An 18,724-nucleotide genomic window follows, 5' to 3' on the forward strand; every position below is an offset into this window, starting at 1 on the left:
AAACGGGGAGTTTCATTGCGGCAGATCGGGATCCTCACGCCGCCTCCGAGACTCTGAGGGGCCGGGAGGGAGGACGGAAGCAGCCGGTTGCGCCGTCTGCCGTCCGGCTCCCCCTGGCCTTCACGGACCCCCGCGGCGGGTCTTGATGCCAGGAGGTCCAGACTCAGGCTTTCGGTCGACGTCAGAGGAGCCGTTTGGCCTCCGCGGGGAAAAAACCCAAAGTCAGAGAGGGGTTTTGAGCGGGGCAGGCAGGGCCCCCGACGTCTGCCCCAAAGGCGGGCGCGACGCTCGGCGGTCGGAGAACATTTCTCTTTTTATTTTTAACTCGGACGTCCGATCGTTTCCGTGTTGTTTTACGGGTGTTTGTCGTTTTTCTGAAGTCTTCATATCACACTATTTATAAACCATTTTGCAATTCTAAGAAACGCACCTTGTTCAAATTTAATTCACTAACTAGGAAGATTCAGACACAGTCAGATTACTACTATAATGGGAACAAAGTGACGCAGAAGTTCTGTTGACCGGCACTTTGACGTGAGGGATTCACTTTTTGATCCAGCGATGAGCGCATGTTTCGAATCCCGACTGCATTTGTTTTCCAAAACGCAAAAAACACAACGATGAGTCAGGGATTAAAACGCAGCCTGTGGCTTCCCCCAAGCGGGTCCCCTGGACGGAGGCTCTCTCAACTCTCGGAGCCTCTTCAGCACGTTTGTATTTGTGGCGCTCTGCAACTGTTGGAAAATATTTGTGCGACTGAGTCACGAGTCTATTCCGTCCGGAGCGCACTATATGCAGGAGAGTTTGATGTTCGGTGGTGCTGAGCCTCCCTGCAGCGGCTCTGGTTTAAACTTGTGTGTAAAAACCAAGTGTGCGGCTGACTGACTGACCGACAGACGGCAGACATATTGGGTTGCTTTGAGTTTTACGGGACACTCCGTTTTTTGGGGGGAAATTTGGCCTTTGGGTCCATCTTCCCCAGATTCAGGCGAGAAGGTGGAGTCCAGCTTCATCCCTGTGTGTGCAGTACGGAGATGGCAACGGGGGGCATGCTAACCGTGTTAGCTCAATGCATGATAGCAGAGGGAAGCGACTAGCCTAGCTCCTGTGAAACTAGGGCAAATACCTTCCAGCATCTCAAAAGTTGAGTAATTATATTGTAATTTCATCATATATATATATATATATATATATATATATACACACACACACACATATATATGTATATATACACACATATATACATATGTATATTTACATATACATATGTATATATACATATACATACATAAATATACATATACATACATACATACATATATATACATATATACATATACATATATATATCTTTTTATATATATATATATATATATACATATACATATATATATCTTTTTATATATATATATATATATATATTATCAGTGATACATTTAGCGCCTTTAAGATGAGTAAAAAATAACATACAAACAAGATTGTTTTAAATGAAGCTATATTTCTAACTATTTTTGATGTCAAGTTATTCATCCATCCACTGAGTCACTGCTTCAAGTGGTTTGTCGTAAGAAAACCAAAATAATCTGGGTTAGTTAGACTAATCCCTTTAAAACCTACCTGTTACCAATGAACCAAATGTGTTTCATTATTTTTTATCGCTATTATATTATAATTGTTAAACAAAAATATAAGTATTTGCCCGTGAAGTCGACCTTAATAGAAATGTTTTTACTTGAATGAAATTACTTTTCATTTCAAGTCGCCCACCGAATGCAACAGTTTGTGACATTTCGGAATTAAAATAATGAAGAAAAAAACAAATCAAACGGCTAGAAGAGGGAGGCTTTTTGTAAACACAGTCAGGTTTTGGGCTCCCTTCAGCGCTGGTGTGAAACACTTACAACAAATAACTAAACGGAAAGGTTCAGAACGTCTAATTGTGCCACATCCATCGACCTGTTATTAATATTCACAGCTAGGATGTTGAAGATGAGAAATGTAAATATTAGGGCGTGACAGAAGGTGTGGGATAATGACCAACTATGATGCGGGATGTTTCTACGGCTGATGTATTTACATTTGATTAATATATTTTTAATAAAATGTAGGGAAATGTCATACCATATATCTATATTCATATATCTATGAACTAGGTCACAATTTAAATATAATCCATTTGGAGCAAGGCAAGGCACTTTGACCAGTAATGTCAGTTTTGAAGGTACAGTGAGAGATTTTTAATCAGCCCCAGTCTGTTGCTCATTGGCTTAAATGTGAGTTATAATACGTTAAATTGGTGTTGCTGCCTTCCAAAATCATACTAAAAGGAAAAAGAAAACTTAATTACTGTTGTCGCAAGAATTTTAGGACCTTACATCCAGAGTCACGGGCCTGATTCCATGCCTATCACTCTAAAACCCACACCAACACCTTCGGTTGAGTGTGATTCTTGGGTTAAAAGTGTGAATATATCTCATTTATTTCACATTTTAATTGGTGCTTTTTGGTGCATGTGGACACATCGTTAGCTCAAGGGAGACCGGGGCTTCTTGTCACATCGTTAGTATCTTCAGCATCAAAGGGTACTACTTTAAAGTCGAATACTAGTTTTGCGCATCTACTTGATCTGATGTCATATCCTGTCGGGGAAAAGCCAAGCATGTGTTATGCTCCTCACAGGAAAGAAACTCAGGGAAATGATATTGAAGTAACTTGGAGAGAATTGTTTTGTTTTTTGGGAGTGTATTTTGACTGGAGATTAACATGGAGAGAGCATATTAGAAATGTGGAGGGTGCCTTTATTAAAGTGATAAATGTTATGAGATTTCTGGCTGGAGTGGAACGGGGAGCTGATACTGCATCACTGAAATATACAGTACATATGAAGCTCTAATAAGAGGAAGGCTAGACTATGGGAGTGTGGTGTATGGATCAGCCGCAAAATCTGTGCTTGCGGGGCTGGATGTAACAGAGGTTGAGGCTTTGAGAGTGTGTTGAGGGGCAGTGAGAACATTGTTTGTGTGCGCACTTCAAGTTGGAGCAGGAGAAATGCCACTGTGTCTCCTTCTGAAACAGCTGCTTGTAAACTACTGGATAAATCGGAGGGGCCATGGAGATAGTCATCCAACCTAAAGAGTATTACAGGCCAGCTGGGAGAGGGAGAAGCACAAAAGATACGTTTTGGCTGGACAGGAGATGCAGCCGCAAGGGACTTGGGAGTGCATGAAAAGGAGTTTTGTCCAACCGTATGGCCTCAAATCCCTGAGTGGATACTACAAACTCTGGCGGTTGATTTGAAATTACTTCAAATCAAGGGCAGTGTGGTGTCGGGGTGGTGTGATTTAAGCAGCCGCACCGGTCTAGTTAATTTGGCCCAGGATCATGGGTGGCTGTACACCTGTTGCCCATTAGAGCAATCGATGAGCATGGGCTGAATCACCCATCCCACGAACACATGGAAGGGGAGCCCTCGTCTCGACACCTGCCGCCTCTGTGTCGGGGAGCCAGGGAAAAGCTACTTGGGTGGCATGTGCCAGTGGAACTGCCACAGCAAGAAATAAATGTGCAGATCTGGTGAGTGAGTTTTATGGTTATGAGGAAGTTAAGTATAAGGACTATGTGCAGGTTTTTACAAATGGATCGAAGGATCCAATTACAGCAAAAGCAGGTGTTGCAGTTGTAGTTCCTACCCATAGAGGTGAGATACACAGACAGACCTCAAATCACCTAAGTATATACTGTATACTGTTGAGCTGTATGCCATCTTGATGGCTTTAGAATTGGTTGAACAAAACAAACAGAACAAAGTCCTGGTTTATAGTGACGCAGGTCTCTGCTTTGTACAGTCTCATGTCACGTTCGTCCAGTCCGTCAGGATTTACTTACCCGGAATAACATCAATACATGGAGAGGAAGGAAACAAGGCGCTGAGGTCATATTCATTTGGGTTCCTGCTCATATAGGTATTGTGGGTAATGAAAGAGTGGACAAACTAGTCAAGCAAGATGTAAAAAAAGAAAACAGACACCTATTAGTCTGTCGAAATCTGAAGGAAAGGGCATTGTACAGCAGGAAATCAATAGAGTGGCAGGTGCGATCAGGGGATAAGATGAAGACATTTACAATTCAAAATAGAGTTGGTATTATGGTTTTGAGAAAAAGGAGTGGAGGTTTTTTTGCACTTTTTGGTCTTCCTGGAGGAAAATCAAGGAACGTTGGAGCCCCACGTTGGGCGCCAAGTTGTTAAAAAAAATAATTTTGCATAATGCCCTGTGTTCCAATTAACAGTGAAGAGAAAAGTGTTTTTGGTGAATTTATTATCTTGTACAAGAGCCGGTTGTACAAGGGTGAACCAGAGGTGTGCTTAAGAGCAGCTCTCTGGGATCAACGGTTCATTTTGGGGAGTCAGAGTCAGTCATATATGGTCAGTTTGGGGTCACAGATTTGTACGTGTTCAAGATGAGGCAAAACTCTGTGGCGGTCGAAGGAATGAATGAATGTACAGTTTATCTCTTTGGATAGTTCACAGTGCATACTGTCTGTGGGAATTAACACTGTGTGCTGACATGTGATTACATCAATTTAGATATATTGTTACACAGACAGCTTTATATGGTCATTGTTACATAACAGCAAAGAAATTAATAAAATTCCCATCAGGAGGGGAGGAAGTAGGAAAGAGGAGACATCCATGACTAGGTTAAGAACAGGACAGTAATCTGAACAGCACACATCACATTATAGGGAAGCATCCAACTGGTTTTAGTGGTCATTGTCAGGAAGCTGAAACTGTAGAGCATGTGCTTGTTACAGTAGTTGCAGGTGTGTAGCAGAGAGAAAGGACGTGGTAAATGAAAATATTAGGGTTAGCAGGAGGAGGATCCTGGAGTGTGGTGGAAGTGGGCAAGGCAGAAGACGCCATGCCATTCCGATGGCCCATTATTCCAATAACCCCATAGTCTGAAAATGTCCCATTGGATATGGACGAAACCCCAACGATGTCTAACCTTATACTTTCATTTAACCATTTCAAACCTTATACTTACATTTAACCATCTCTAACCTTATACTTACATTTAACCATGTCTAACCTTATACTTACATTTAACCATCTCTAACCTTATACTTACATTTAATCATTTCTAACCTTATACTTACATTTAACCATCTCTAACCTTATACTTACATTTAACCATGTCTAACCTTATACTTACATTTAACCATCTCTAACCTTATACTTACATTTAATCATTTCTAACCTTATACTTACATTTAACCATCTCTAACCTGATATTTACATTTAACCATCTCTAACCTTATACTTAAACTTAGCCATCTCTTTTTCGGGTTTTGAATAATGGGCCGTCAGAGCAATGCTGAAGATGCTCGGTCAGCTTCCTAATGAGGACAGGACTGATGAGGAAAATCTGACATACTGGACACTATAGGAGTTAACTAACTCCAGAAGAACATTTCAGATGCCAGCTGCTGCTAAATCCCAAAATAGAAGAGCACCGATTCACCATTTTTCACATTCTAAAGTAAAGAAAAATTACCTTGACATTTTTTGTAATCATGTTCGAGGTACAAATCTTGCACTTGGTATAGAAGACTTTAAAGTGTCTTGTTATACTTTCGCCAATAACTTTTAGATGTCAAACTTTAACAAACACGGCAGTTTGGGGAAACTTGTCTCCGTGAGACAGGTTGCCAGTGCACAGACACAGATCGTCTGCTTGTCAACTGTCATCTGTCATTTAGAATTTTGTGGACAGGTAAAGGAAGGCATGAAAGAGGAAAGGAAGAAGAGATGGTCAGGAATTATGAAAGAAAACCAGAGAATGGCGGCACACCAGCGGACGTGATGCCAAGGGCAGTGAGGGGGTCGGACTTGGCAAACAAATCAATCAGGAATACAGCGAGGGATTAGAACATTACAAACTATCGTGCGCTGGCTCGTCGGGTATCAATCTCCACGACAGGTTCTCAGCCCGGACTTGGATCTGTGGCTCGAGCAGTACCTTACGAGATCGGCTGACATCTATTTTCGTTTGCCACCAACTAAGGTGAGAAAGCCCGTGCAGGAATATTCCCTGGCACGGGAGCTGCAGCTTCCACCAGCCCGGGCTGTGCAAAGGAGGAGCCAGCAGCGAGTGGTTTACACGCTTCTTAAAGCCGCGCCCTACACACACTCTCTCTCAGAAGGCCAGAGGCAACTAGCCTGGCCAGGGCAAGTGCCTAAACAAGGAGAATGTCAAGGCTGCCTTTCCAGGCCCCCCGCACCAACAGCACTTCCAGGCCAACCCAATCTTGCCAGGCCCCGCCACGAACCCAGCCCTACCCATTAGCACCACCTCACCCCTGCCTAGTAATGCCAGCTCCACCCACAAGTTGACTCCAGAGGACATTTGGCCTTACCCAAAAGCCGGTCTAAGAGAACTAGCCCGCCAACCAATATTTGTAACGGTGACTCTCACTGACACACCAGTGAAGGAGGCACTTGCGGCTGAAAGGCAGACACAAGGTTAAAACAATCTATTCGAAAAGAAATGTGCGGTAACCAAATCTAATAACGCCAAAGAAAAAGAAAGCAGGTACGAAAAGAGACGATGAGTGTTCATCGGATGAGGATGAGCGCCTTGTTTGTGTGGAGCCATTTTTGAACAGCCGTCCAAGAGAATAAACAGTCCAGCGTGTGAAATGCAAACAGCGGGCTGATGAAGCGTGTACCACTGGCAATGGGTGTGTGCCAGAACTGCAATTCTGACGACGAGTCTGACTCAGCGGGGTTTGACACTTGTTTGAATTCTTGACATGTTTTGTTTGAGCGTTTGTTTGAAATGGTTCTCCAGTTATTGTAGCTGGGACGGATTTAAGGGCCAAGTTCTGGCATTGATTCAAGTTCGGCGACTTATAAATATATTTTTCTGTAGCTGGATTTAATTTTGAATTTGAAGTAAGAAAAAATGACCAAAAAATGACTATTAAATGCCTCAAACTATAAGGAAAAGGAATAAGATCAAAACATGAGACTTTGTTCTTTCATTGGTATGCAATTTTTAACAATATGATATATTGGTCCCAAGTTTTATAAAAGTGTGACAATATCCAAGAATAGTTATATTTAATTTTAAAATAAAGAAAAATTTAAATGAAGTTTTTATATAAAGTTTGTTGATATTTATTTAAATATAATGATTCATATTAAAATAAATCTACCACAATATAACTTTATTTTATTACTTTCAACTTTATTCCTTCACATTGACAGCAACCCTCCCTTCCTTCCTGCTTTCCTTATAAGCGATCGAACAGAGAATTAATTTGTCATTCATTACTTCATTCACTAATTCGTTCATTTATCATCAAAGTGCTTTCATCCGCCGCTCAAGGTCCCATCTTCCCGCTCATCTGAAGGAGAGGGGGATGAGAGTCTGTCCTCATCAGCGACTCAGAGAGAAAACTGGATGTGGCCCCATGCGACGTTTTATTTATTAATAAATCCACATTTCATTTATTCACATTGTGCGTAACAGTGAGTGGAGCTCTGGATGGGAAGTTACTGATCGCCAACATTAAATTTGTATAACGACACTAAATAGAGAAGAGAAATGGGACCCTCCTCCAGAGTCTGTTTGGCAGTTATTAAATATTAGAGCTGTAAAGCGGCTTCACTTCCCAATTATTTTCTTTTTCTGTTTGTGTTTGTTAGAATTTACTATATTTTTTGGTCAACCAATTAACTGAGGGGTTCCCAAGATGTTTTATGGAGAGCACCCGAGCCAGACCAGGCCCAGGATAAATGATTGCCGATAAGAAACTTTTGTTTTTATTCTAATGGTGTGGTGTGCAAAATTTGTCTACACAAATACAAGATCCATTTTAAACCTTGCTCATGGGTAAATCTTACATAAAAAATAAAGAAATGTATGCCCCCTAGGGGGCATGGTTCAATCGCACCCTATTCAAAAGATATACTATATATTTTTTATACTATTTATACACACTATATCTATATAAATCGATCAGCCCCAACATTAAAACCACCTGCCTAATATTGTGAAGCTCCCACTCTTGCCGCCAAAACAGCTCTGACTCCACAAGACCTGTGAAGGTGTTCTGTGGTATCTGGCACCAAGACGTTAGCAGCAGATCCTTTAAGTCCTGGAGGTTGTGAGGTGGGGCCCCCATGGATCGGGCTTGTTTGTCCTGCTGAAAGAGGCCACTGCCATCAGCGAATACCGTTGCCATGAAGTGGTGAATCTGGTCTGTAACAATGTTTAGGTAGGTGCTACGTGTCAAAGTAACATCCACATGAATACCAGGACCCAAGGTTTCCCAGCAGAACATTGCCCAGAGCATCACACTGCCTCCGGCTTGCCTTCTTGCCATAGTGCATCCTGGTGCCATCTCTTCCTCAGGTAAACAATGCACACGCACCCGGTCATCCACATGGTGTAGAAGAAAACCTGATTCATCAGACCAGGCCACCTTCTTCCATTGCTCCATGGTCCAGCTCTGACGCTCACGTGTCCATTGTAGGTGTTTTCGGCGGTGGACAGGGGTCAGCAGGGACACTCTGACCGCTCCCATACGCAGCAAGCCGTGATGCACTGTGCGTTCTGACACATTCACCATCAACTTCAAGAACTGACTGTTCACTTGCTGCCTCATATATCTCACCCCTTGACAGGTGCCATTGGTGCCATTGGAGTAGGCTTCAGCCAGGTATTCTCCCTGGCCTCAGTTTGTTGTTGGGGGCTATGTGGAGTGGGGATGGTGTGGTTTGAGCAGCCACACCTGACCTGGATCTCGGTAATTGGGGGTCCACGATCAGAGTGGCCTCATACCTGTTGGTTGGTGTAACAAGCAGGAGGTGAAACCCCCATCCCCACACTCACTCAGGGGGAGCCCTGTCATGACACATCTCTATCTGCTCCTGGGTTAATTCCAGCTGGCCCTCTCTCTACAATAAACTGTGTCTAGAACCCCGTCGTCTGTGCAGGAGGTCCCTGAACTCGCCACTTTGGTGGCGAGTAGTAGGCGAAACTGCCACAACGATATATTTCTCATCACTCTCAATATTTGGATTTTTACACCAATATTTGTCGCCTTGAATAATCCAAAGCCTCACAGCCTCCGCCGTTGTGATCTCTGGGGAATTACTGACCACTCTATCTATCCAAACATATATCTATCTATACATCTTCGTGTGTGCAGTGAGCGCTCTCAGCCCGTTGGGTAGTAAGATAAAGCCTGAGTCATTTAAATCTAAATCTCCTCCCGGCAGCAGCGTGTCCCGGTCACAATGCTTTCCACGCTCGATAGATCTCATTTTTCTATTATTTGGAGATAAAAAAAACTAACATTTAATATTGGTTGTAGACGCCAGCAGACAGCGCTCTGTCATCATAATGAAAATAACCAAATAGTGTCCCGTCATAGCAGAGGTCCTAAACAAAGCAGAAATTGCTTTAAAATGAGGATGAGATTAGGGTTTATTTGCACTCCGCAGTCACAGTGAGACTGAGACGGAGTTTCTCCCCTTAAGCCATAAGGACTGTCAACGATGAACTCACCAGGGGGCCTCACTGAGACACTCACACAGGCCTTACTGTACTGTGTGTAGCATACTGTACTGCATATTGTACCGTTACTGTACTGCTGTGCCATATTGTTTTATAACTGTACTATATATCTCAACACACGCTACCTCACTTTATTCACATGCCACTTTACTGCACATATCTGTAAATACATAATAGTCTATTCCTTTTATTTATATTTTGTATTCCCACTGAGTTTATCAATTTTTACTTTTTTTATTATATTTACTAACTGAAATACGTTTTAGGAATCTGTTAGTTTAGTTAGTTAGTCCGTTAGTACTTATTGTTCATAATCTCTGGGTGCGTTGCAATGACATTCTGTATATATGTTTGAACGTATGTTTATGTATGTGACAAATAAACATCTTGAATCACTGAAAGTTGGAAGGTTGTTTGAAGAAACGTACTGATCATAGGACACACACACACACACACACACAATGAATGTATCTCGGCCTTTTGCACACTGTCTACTAGACACTATATTTATGAACTAACTATATATGTTCTGTTTAACCTAAAATATCAGAAAAGAGAAACACATATACAGTATAGTGTGTATATATACAGTATATGCACAATATCCCAGACAGTCTAATGTAATCTGTCTAATGTTCTAATCTATTGTTATTTATAGATTATATTTGTTGTTTATCATTAGGTATACTGTTTATTTCCATTTTAATTGTGGTTAGCTTTATTGTATATTTTCCAATTTCTCCATATTTTGCCATTTTCTTTTTCATATTTTCGTTGCACTGCTTTATTATTTTGCTACTGTTTTGATTTGGGCTGTTAAGACAATGCAATTTCCCTCCGGGGATGAATACAGTATCTATCCATCTATGTAATGGTTTTACACATAATTGTTAAAATTGAGGTTTATTATTTTTTTTTTCTATTACTTTTATTATCATCGCCGATTGTGGACGTGCGCCGCTGTAACGGCTTAATTTCCCAGCAGGGATGAGAGTAAAGTATCTGTCTTTAAACAAACTTACTTGTAGTTCTAGGGTCATTGGGTGTAATACACACTCTGCAGCTTCACAACTCCAGCCACTCACCCGCCTCCGCCGGCACATTAAAGGATTATCTGCCTTGCTCAAGGGTGACAACCCTTTACCGCAGTGTGATAAAGTGGCGAAGCGTCGCTCGCTCCCCGTCTCCCGAACTTCACTCAGACATTCCCTCGTCACGACTTTAGGCCAGCGGCGCTCTGAGTCATCGCACGCCCGTCTCCTAAATATTTAGACAGCAGCTAATTGTTCCGTGTCGGAGGGAACAGTCGCCGCCGGCCTCCGTCATCCCTCCCTCCTCCAGCCCCGACGCCCTCCGACGGGGTTTCTCAACGGGGACGACGTCGCCCCCTCGAGGCAGTTGTGAGATTGCAGGGGGTGGACGCTGGGAGGATCAAACTCTGAAAGAAAGCGCGGGCGTTGGAGCGGTTGCTGTTATGGATGGTGATGGTCGTTTTTTTTTAAATAAATGTCACTTTACATTCATTAAATAATTCCAATTCAACAACTGATAGGACTCAAATCGATCCTTTCCATCCACAGTAATCTGGCTAGGGGGGCGTATGATACCATACTTGTTGCACCAACCCAACCCCCAAAAAATTCCTTATTTGTGAAAATGCAGTCGGCCAAATAAACAGATCCTGATGATAATTCAAATGAAGGTTGTTGCTGCCCTTGTATAAAACGGTGGAGAAAGAGGCGGCAATAGCACAGCAAAGGTCTCGGGAGTCAAATCGTTAAACCTTTGATGGACGTTGAACCTTTGAGGACATTTTCAATAATACGTTAACACGAGCGGGTAAAGGGTTGGAGAACCCTTGGCTTTCATAAAAAAAAATAAAATAAAAAAAAGCCTCATCCCACATCATCAACAGCTTTCTTAAACGCCACAGAAGGGTATTTAACGCTTGACAGGCTCTGGAACGGGTCAGCGGGGAGGACGCTGGGTAATTTATAGCCGTAAACATGGCAGGGTGTTATTATGGATCCATTTTCAGCCGCACGCCAATGTGGTGGTTGGCGTGTGTGCAGGGTTCAGGGTTATGTTTGTGTCGATCCACAGTGATCGCCGTGGGAGGTTAACCTCACCCTGAGCCCTGCTGCCTCCATGCAGATCATACGGCTTCATTTAGGATGGGGTGGAGGAATTTAATGGGGCAAGAGCGCCCGCGTGCTGTACAAATGAAGGTTATTGACTCCACACCATTGAACCTCTGGGAAAGGCGACGCAGCAGCTTATAGTGACAACTCCCCCCTCGTCTCAGATAAATTCACCAGTTATTTTAAAAAAAAGGAAAATATGTCAGAGGATGATAACGTTTCTTTTTCCTTCAGGGATGAGCTTCAGAATATTTTTTGGGACCTTTTTTTTTTTTTTTTTTCCGGTCTGACCTAAATAAAGCGAAATGAATGTTAAGTAAGGGAAGCGGAAGATTAGGCTTCTTAGGAATGACATATTTTTGGATAATATCTGACGGACTGATCTGTCTCTCACCATGTCCGTCTGATTTACTGACTCGCCTTGTCTGGGTTTTTCGTCTATAAAATATTTGATATATATATATCTCAACATATTTTTTAGATGAAAAACACATCGAGTCTCAGAATCAGCGTTTGACAAAACACCCAAACAAGGCAACAACAAGACAGAAATTAAACAAGAAAAATATACAATACACCTAAAAATTAACCAATAAAAACAAACCCAAAAAAGTAAGAACCGACCAATAAAATCAAACCTAAAAATAAACAAGGAAACTTTGGTAATAAAGAATAAAACTACAAAAATACACAACAAAAAAAAAAAACAACAAACCTCTGTTTCGATTCACATTCAGTCAGCGTCACACGCTATCAAAACCAAATACAATTTTAATTATATTATTATTAGATAATTATGTTTGTTCCCCACAGATCTTACGGCGAGCTGACCAACTGCACCTTCCTGGTGGCGAACAAGATGGACTGCTACTGGCCGAACCGCCTGGTGGACGAGTTCTTTATCCAGGTCCACCGGCACTACTTCCAGGACTGCTCGCTGTCGGGACGCCTGCTCCAGGACCCGCCCAACCGCATCCTGGGCCCCTTCATCGTGGTCCCCATCCTGGTCACGCTGCTCATGACCGCCCTGGTGGTGTGGAGGAGCAAGCGCAGCGAGGGCATCGTCTAGACCGGAGGGCGTGGGCGGCGGGGGTCGCGGGGCCGCGGGCGGAGGTGGACCAAAGGGGAGGGGTTCCGGGAGTGAGGCGGCGCAGGAGGCGGGGGCGGGGAAGTGCAAAATGGAATCGATGGAGATCCCAAGCGGTGGGGAACCTTCTCACAGAGGCGACGGGTCTCTGGCACGTGTATAGCCATGCCACAGCCTCATACAGTCAAACGAAAGCATTGTCCTTCTTCTCCAGCTTTTCACCTCCAATCCCCCTTTCCTGAGTGGAAGTGCCCGGAGTGAGAAGCCCCCCAAAAAAAAATTTAAAAAAAAAAGGGAAAAAACTCGCTCACTCGTCGCACGGTCCACTCTCACGGGTCGTTCGTCTCTTCGCATCCTCCATCTCACGCATGAATGTAAACATACTCTGCCATGCTGAGCGTGTACGGTTGTTCTCCGCCTCAGCGTGTCCCCTGCCTCCGCGCGGCCTCCTCGCGACTGACGCCAGGGTGGCTACAGGGAATCCGGCGCCGCCACTGGACCGGGGCCGAGCCCGACAGGCCCGACAGGCCCGACAGGGGCCCGGAGCCCGGAGCCCGAACCTCTCCGTCGGCCGGTCGTCCCTGACGCTTTGAAAACCAGAGCGGACAGCCACGTTTTTGGGGTTCCCTTCCGCTCCCCCCGCCAGGAGCGTCAGGCGCCGGCGCTTCACTCCGCTCCCCGGCAGGGGCCCGGGACGCGGGCGGGTTCCGTCTCGCGAAAAGAACGACTTTTCACGTTGCTGCAGGAGCACCGTGGGCACGCAGAAACCACGGAGCGAAGCAAACCTGTTTTGTACTCCACGGGAAAGAAAAGGGCGTCGGATCCGGTGGCCGGCGCACGACGCGGAAAAGTGGGCTCAGAACTTAACTCGATGAAACAGTGGCTGCCCGCCGTCGTTCGCTCCGGTGCACCTACGTCAATCGCGTCTCTTGTTTAAAAATAAAACGTGTCTTTTTTTTGGAAGAAGTGAGTGTCTTCAGATCGTTGCTTTCCTATGAGTTCGAAACAGGAAAATGATGTAAGCGGGGAAAAAAGGTCAGAAAATTGTCCTTTTGGTCAAAAAAATTCTTTTTTATTTATTTTTTAACCGCTTTGGCCGAGGCTGGTGCGGTGCTCTCCTGCTGTGGCTTGGCAGGGGCCCGGGGACGCCCGTCGGGATCTGTCTATGGACTCGTCTGTGTGACCCTTGGGTTTTCGAGTTTGTCGTTCTGTGAGCACATACCACCGCGTTTAAACCACACAGCACCGGTGTTTCTCTCATACCCCGTCACTTAAATGAGAACAAGCCTTTTCAACCCGTTTTGTTTTTGTTTTTTCTCCCCACGGCACGCTTTACTGTTGAATAATCCCACGGCACTAAACCACATTATTTTAACCACTAAAAATGTCAGAAACAAGCAGAACTGTGCTTATTATTATTATTATAATTATTATTATTATTATTATTATTATTACTAGTGATTCGAGACTCGCAAACAATTTGGTCGCAGCGAACAAATCCGCTAAATGACTCAGCGGTCCGAAGAGTGAATCTTCGACTCGCAAGTTGAAAATGATAACTCAGACGCCTCAATTACCGTCCCAGGCAAAGAAGGCGAACGCGAGGCCTCGGCACAGTTCTTGGGTGTGACTAAATTACACTTTCCACCAAAATAATGACTTCGACAGCGTCAAATGAATCCCGAGAGAATCCCCTTCACGACTCAGGGACGGCTCTTCTGTCGTTCATCGCTCGGCAGGCGCCCCCCCGTTACGCCGGCTGAACATAATCAACAGAGATTCCCAAAATTCAACGAATCTTTTCTTTAACCGAGTGACTCGTCGAGAACCGAATCCCAAGATGGAATCGAACCTTTCATCACTACTCACAGTCGTCACTTGCAGAGTGAAATTGTTTGGAACTGATGCATTAGAGCAGTTTTTCTCAGATGGGATGTGCTCGTATCCCTAGGGGTACTGCAGCGGGTACGCCGAGAGTAAGAAAAAGTGTTAAATAATACACACAAAATAATATATTAAATAATATAATACAGTGCATCATTTATGTTCATTTAATATTTTTTCTCCCAATGCCAGTGAAGGGGGCACTCAGCCGATGGAAGACATTAGAGGGGGCACGCTACTAACACAAGTTTGAGAACCACTGCATTAGATGAATGAATTGCAATTTGGATCTTGCAACACAAGAGCTAATTTTCCCTTTTCATTCTTAATATAAATTAATTAAAAAAAAAATGTTTAAATGGAAATGTAAAAATGTTCACTGTGCACTAGTGTGTACGGCGGTTGAAAAACACTGATGTGCAGAAACTACAGCTCAGTTAAAAGATCGTGTTTCATTATATTGTTTCGTTAAATCACATTAGACTTGGAGTCAAGGCTGGAATGTAGGATGTAGAATGTATGATGTAGTATGCAGAATGTAAGATGTAGAATGTATGATGTAGTATGCAGAATGTAGGATGTAGAATGTATGATGTAGTATGCAGAATGTAAAATTTAGAATGTCAGATTTAGAATGTCAGATTTAGGATGTAAAATGAATGATGTAGAATGTATGATGTAAGATGTAGGATGTTAAATGTTTGATGTAGAATTTAGAATGTAGGATGTAGAATGTAGAATGTAGGACGTAATATGTAGGATTTCGGATGTATCATGTAGAATGTAGGATGTAGGACGTAGAATGTAGGATGTAGGATGTAGAATGTATGATGTAGAATTTAGAATGTAGAATAAAGAATGGCGAATGTATGATGTAGAATGTATGATGAAGGATGTGGAATTTAGGATGTAGATGTAGAATTTAGGATGTAGAATATAGAGGTTGGATGTAGAATGTCGGATGTTGAGTGTTGGATGTCGAATGTTGGAAGTAGGATGTAGAATATAGAGCTTGGATGCAGAATGTCTGATGTTGAGTGTTGGATGTCGGATGTTGGAAGTAAGATGTAGAATTTAGGATGTAGGATGCTAGATGTAGGATGTTGAATGGGGAGTGTGTGATGTTGGATGTAGGAGGTAGAATGTTGGATGTATGATGTTGACAGTAGGATGTAGGCTGTAGTATGTAGGATGTAGGAAGTAGGATGCAGAATGTCCGATGTAGAATGTCGGATGTTGGATGTATAATGTCGGATGTAGGGTGCACAACGTAGAATGTGTCTTTTCCAATGCAGCTATGTCTACTCTGCTCATTTTGATCTACGTGGTCTATTATTTTACAGCTTGCCCACAGATCATAACACGGCAGGTACAGCGGCTGCATCCCATCTAGAAAATAAATACCCATCCCATAATAAACACTAAGCCAGCGGAGGAGGAGGAGAGTCGTGGAAGATGACGTGGTCACAGACGGGTGGAGCCGGTGGTGCAAACGTAAAGTGTCTCGCTAACCTGTGACTGTGTCAAGTCTTTTTGTTTTTTTTCATCGTGATGATAACGTCTTCTGATTTCTATCACCAGGGAAACACAAAAAAAAAAAAATAATAATAATAATAATAATAAATAAAAATCAAATAAAACATTGAACAAAAAAAAAATAATAACAATTATACAAATAAAAACCCAGGGAGAGGCTGGTGGAGGTACCACGGGAACCAGGGCCGTGGCAGAAATGATAAAATGGAATTCTGAATCCAGTCCGTGGGTTCATTCCAGCCGGTTATCATCGTCACACCTCACAGGTGAAGCAGCGCCGGCTTCAGACCGTAGCGGGAATATTAATATGAATATTTACATCCTGGGACCAGAGACGTGTCCCGGCGTCAAACCCTGCGCTCACGCCCCCGGTGCCGCGAGGCGCCGCCCCGACGACGAACCCCCCCCGGTTTCCATTCTACGGGTCAGGACGGTGAGTATGGGACACGGACGTTAATCCACAGTGGCGTGATCTTCCATGTGGAAGAGGTTGATTGTAGCGCGGGACAATGTGATGAGACTCTTTCACAATAAAAGCACGGTGTCTCAAAGTAAAAGCACGGTGTCTCAAAATAAAAGCACGGTGTTTCAACATAAAAGCACAGTGTTGCAAAATGAAAGCGCGGCATTGGAAATTTGGGCCAAAAATAAAAATGTTTGTACTATATTCCATTTTGATTTATAAACCCGCAGTCCAATCCAAATTGACCCACAACCTATGTTTTGGATCGGCAACCCCCCTGGTTTTTGTTTTCGGTATTTTAATTAAAATGTGTCATCAAATCAAAGCTATAGTTCTGCATGTATGTTAAATTGTTAATTATATTAAAAAAAATATATTTTCTTTGGGTCAGAAACGCATGCGTATTGTTGTATTTTGGGTTCCTCGAGGTCACTAATGAACAAAAAAAAAAAAGTTGGGAAACCCAAGTCGTGAACACTTCATCCTTTGAAAAGTGTCGGTGACGTCGCCCGTGTTGTAGCGTTACACCCTTTTCAGCGTTATTTTTTATTTTAAATTTTTTTTATTTGACATTTTATCCGCCGCCACTGCTGCGTGGTTTTCCCATCTCACCGCTCAAAAGTTGGAATATCTTGGCATTTACGTGAGATTTGGAAGGATCTGGGAGGTGTGATCCATTCCCCCTGTTATTGACGAGATATTTCTCCCTGACAACCTGACCTTCAATCCTTCACGTGGCTGAGCCATGACAATGCCTGATGAATTTTCTCTTTTTCTGTCCGTGACGTCGTCCATCGTCGGACCAAACTCCGTTGTGAAGTCGCCCTGGTTCCGTCTCCATCGCCCGAAAAAAGCGAAGTCTCTTGTGTCTCCATCGATTTTTTTTTTCACTTCCACTGCAGTGGAGTGCGCCATTTTAAACGTTTTTTCCTCGTTGACATTTAAAACACACAAAAAAAACCCAAAAAAACTAAAACAAACACCCACTGGTCCTGTGGAAGTGACGCTCACCCACGGAGCACGGAGCACAAGGACCAGTCACGTTGGTTTGATTTGGAAGATGAGATGATTCAAGCGCATTCAGTCATGATTTTAAATGATCAGTAAACACAACGTTGGTACGTCGACATCTTTCACCTCGGTTTCGATGTCAGCTCGGCTGTAAAAAGCCTCTTTAGAGCGGGGTGGTGTCTCAAAGTGGGGTCCGGGGTCCCCCAGGGGGTCTCTCGAGAGGTTAAAGGGGGTCCTCGGCATAAATATTAAAATATTAAACTTACACCGTTATTTAACTTAAAATATGTTTATTCACAACTTTAGAGAACGTACAATAACGAATGTTTTGATCCGAGTTTCATTGCCGTCTCCCGAAGAGACAGACAGACAGACAGACAGACAGGTAAAAAACACAGGTTTGGGTTTGTTGGTGTTTTTCTGTCTGTTTGACGAAAGCGGGAATCAAAATGAGAAAGAGGAGGAGAGAGGAAGAGGAGAGAGAAGAGAGAAGAGAGGAAGAGGAGAGAGAAGAGAGAAGAGAGGAAGAGGAGAGAGAAGAGAGGAGAGAAGAGAGAAGAGGAGAGGAGAGGAGAGGAGGAGAGAGGAAGGGAGAAGAGAAGGAAAGAGAGAAGGAAAGAGAGGAGTGGAGAAGAGAAGTGAGGAGGAGAGGAGAGGAGAGAAGAGAGAAGGAGAGGAGAGAGGAGGAGAGGGGAGGGAGGAGAGGAGGAGTGGACAGTGTGGAAGCTGCTTATGGTGCTCGCTGGAGGCATCAACAGGGTTGAACATGTTGATGTGGATCCTGTGGAGCAGCCATTACAACATGACACTTTACAGCATGATACTTTACAACATGACACTTTACAACACACAACATTACAACATGACACTTCACAACACGCCACTTCACAGCATGCCACTTTACAACATGACACTTTGAAACATGACACTACAACATGACACTTTGAAACATGACACTTTACAACATGCCACTTCACAACATGGTACTTCACAACATGACACTTTACGGCATGAC

General features: G+C 43.4%; 1 protein-coding gene across 1 annotated transcript in view; it reads left to right on the top strand.

Annotated features, from left to right (window-relative positions):
- The window catches only part of ramp1 (receptor activity modifying protein 1), a gene marked incomplete at its 3' end in the record, with an annotated part of 29,252 nt that extends 16,455 nt beyond the window's left edge, over positions 1-12,797 (top strand). The window contains exon 2 of the mRNA XM_080019392.1: positions 12,542-12,797. Coding sequence (XP_079875518.1) covers positions 12,542-12,797 — 256 coding nt within the window. The remainder of the gene's footprint in view (positions 1-12,541) is intronic.
- Positions 12,798-18,724: the final 5,927 nt, after the last annotated feature.

The sequence above is a fragment of the Zeus faber genome (genome assembly GCF_960531495.2).
Source record: "Zeus faber genome assembly, chromosome: 18".
NCBI classification, from domain to species: domain Eukaryota; kingdom Metazoa; phylum Chordata; class Actinopteri; order Zeiformes; family Zeidae; genus Zeus; species Zeus faber.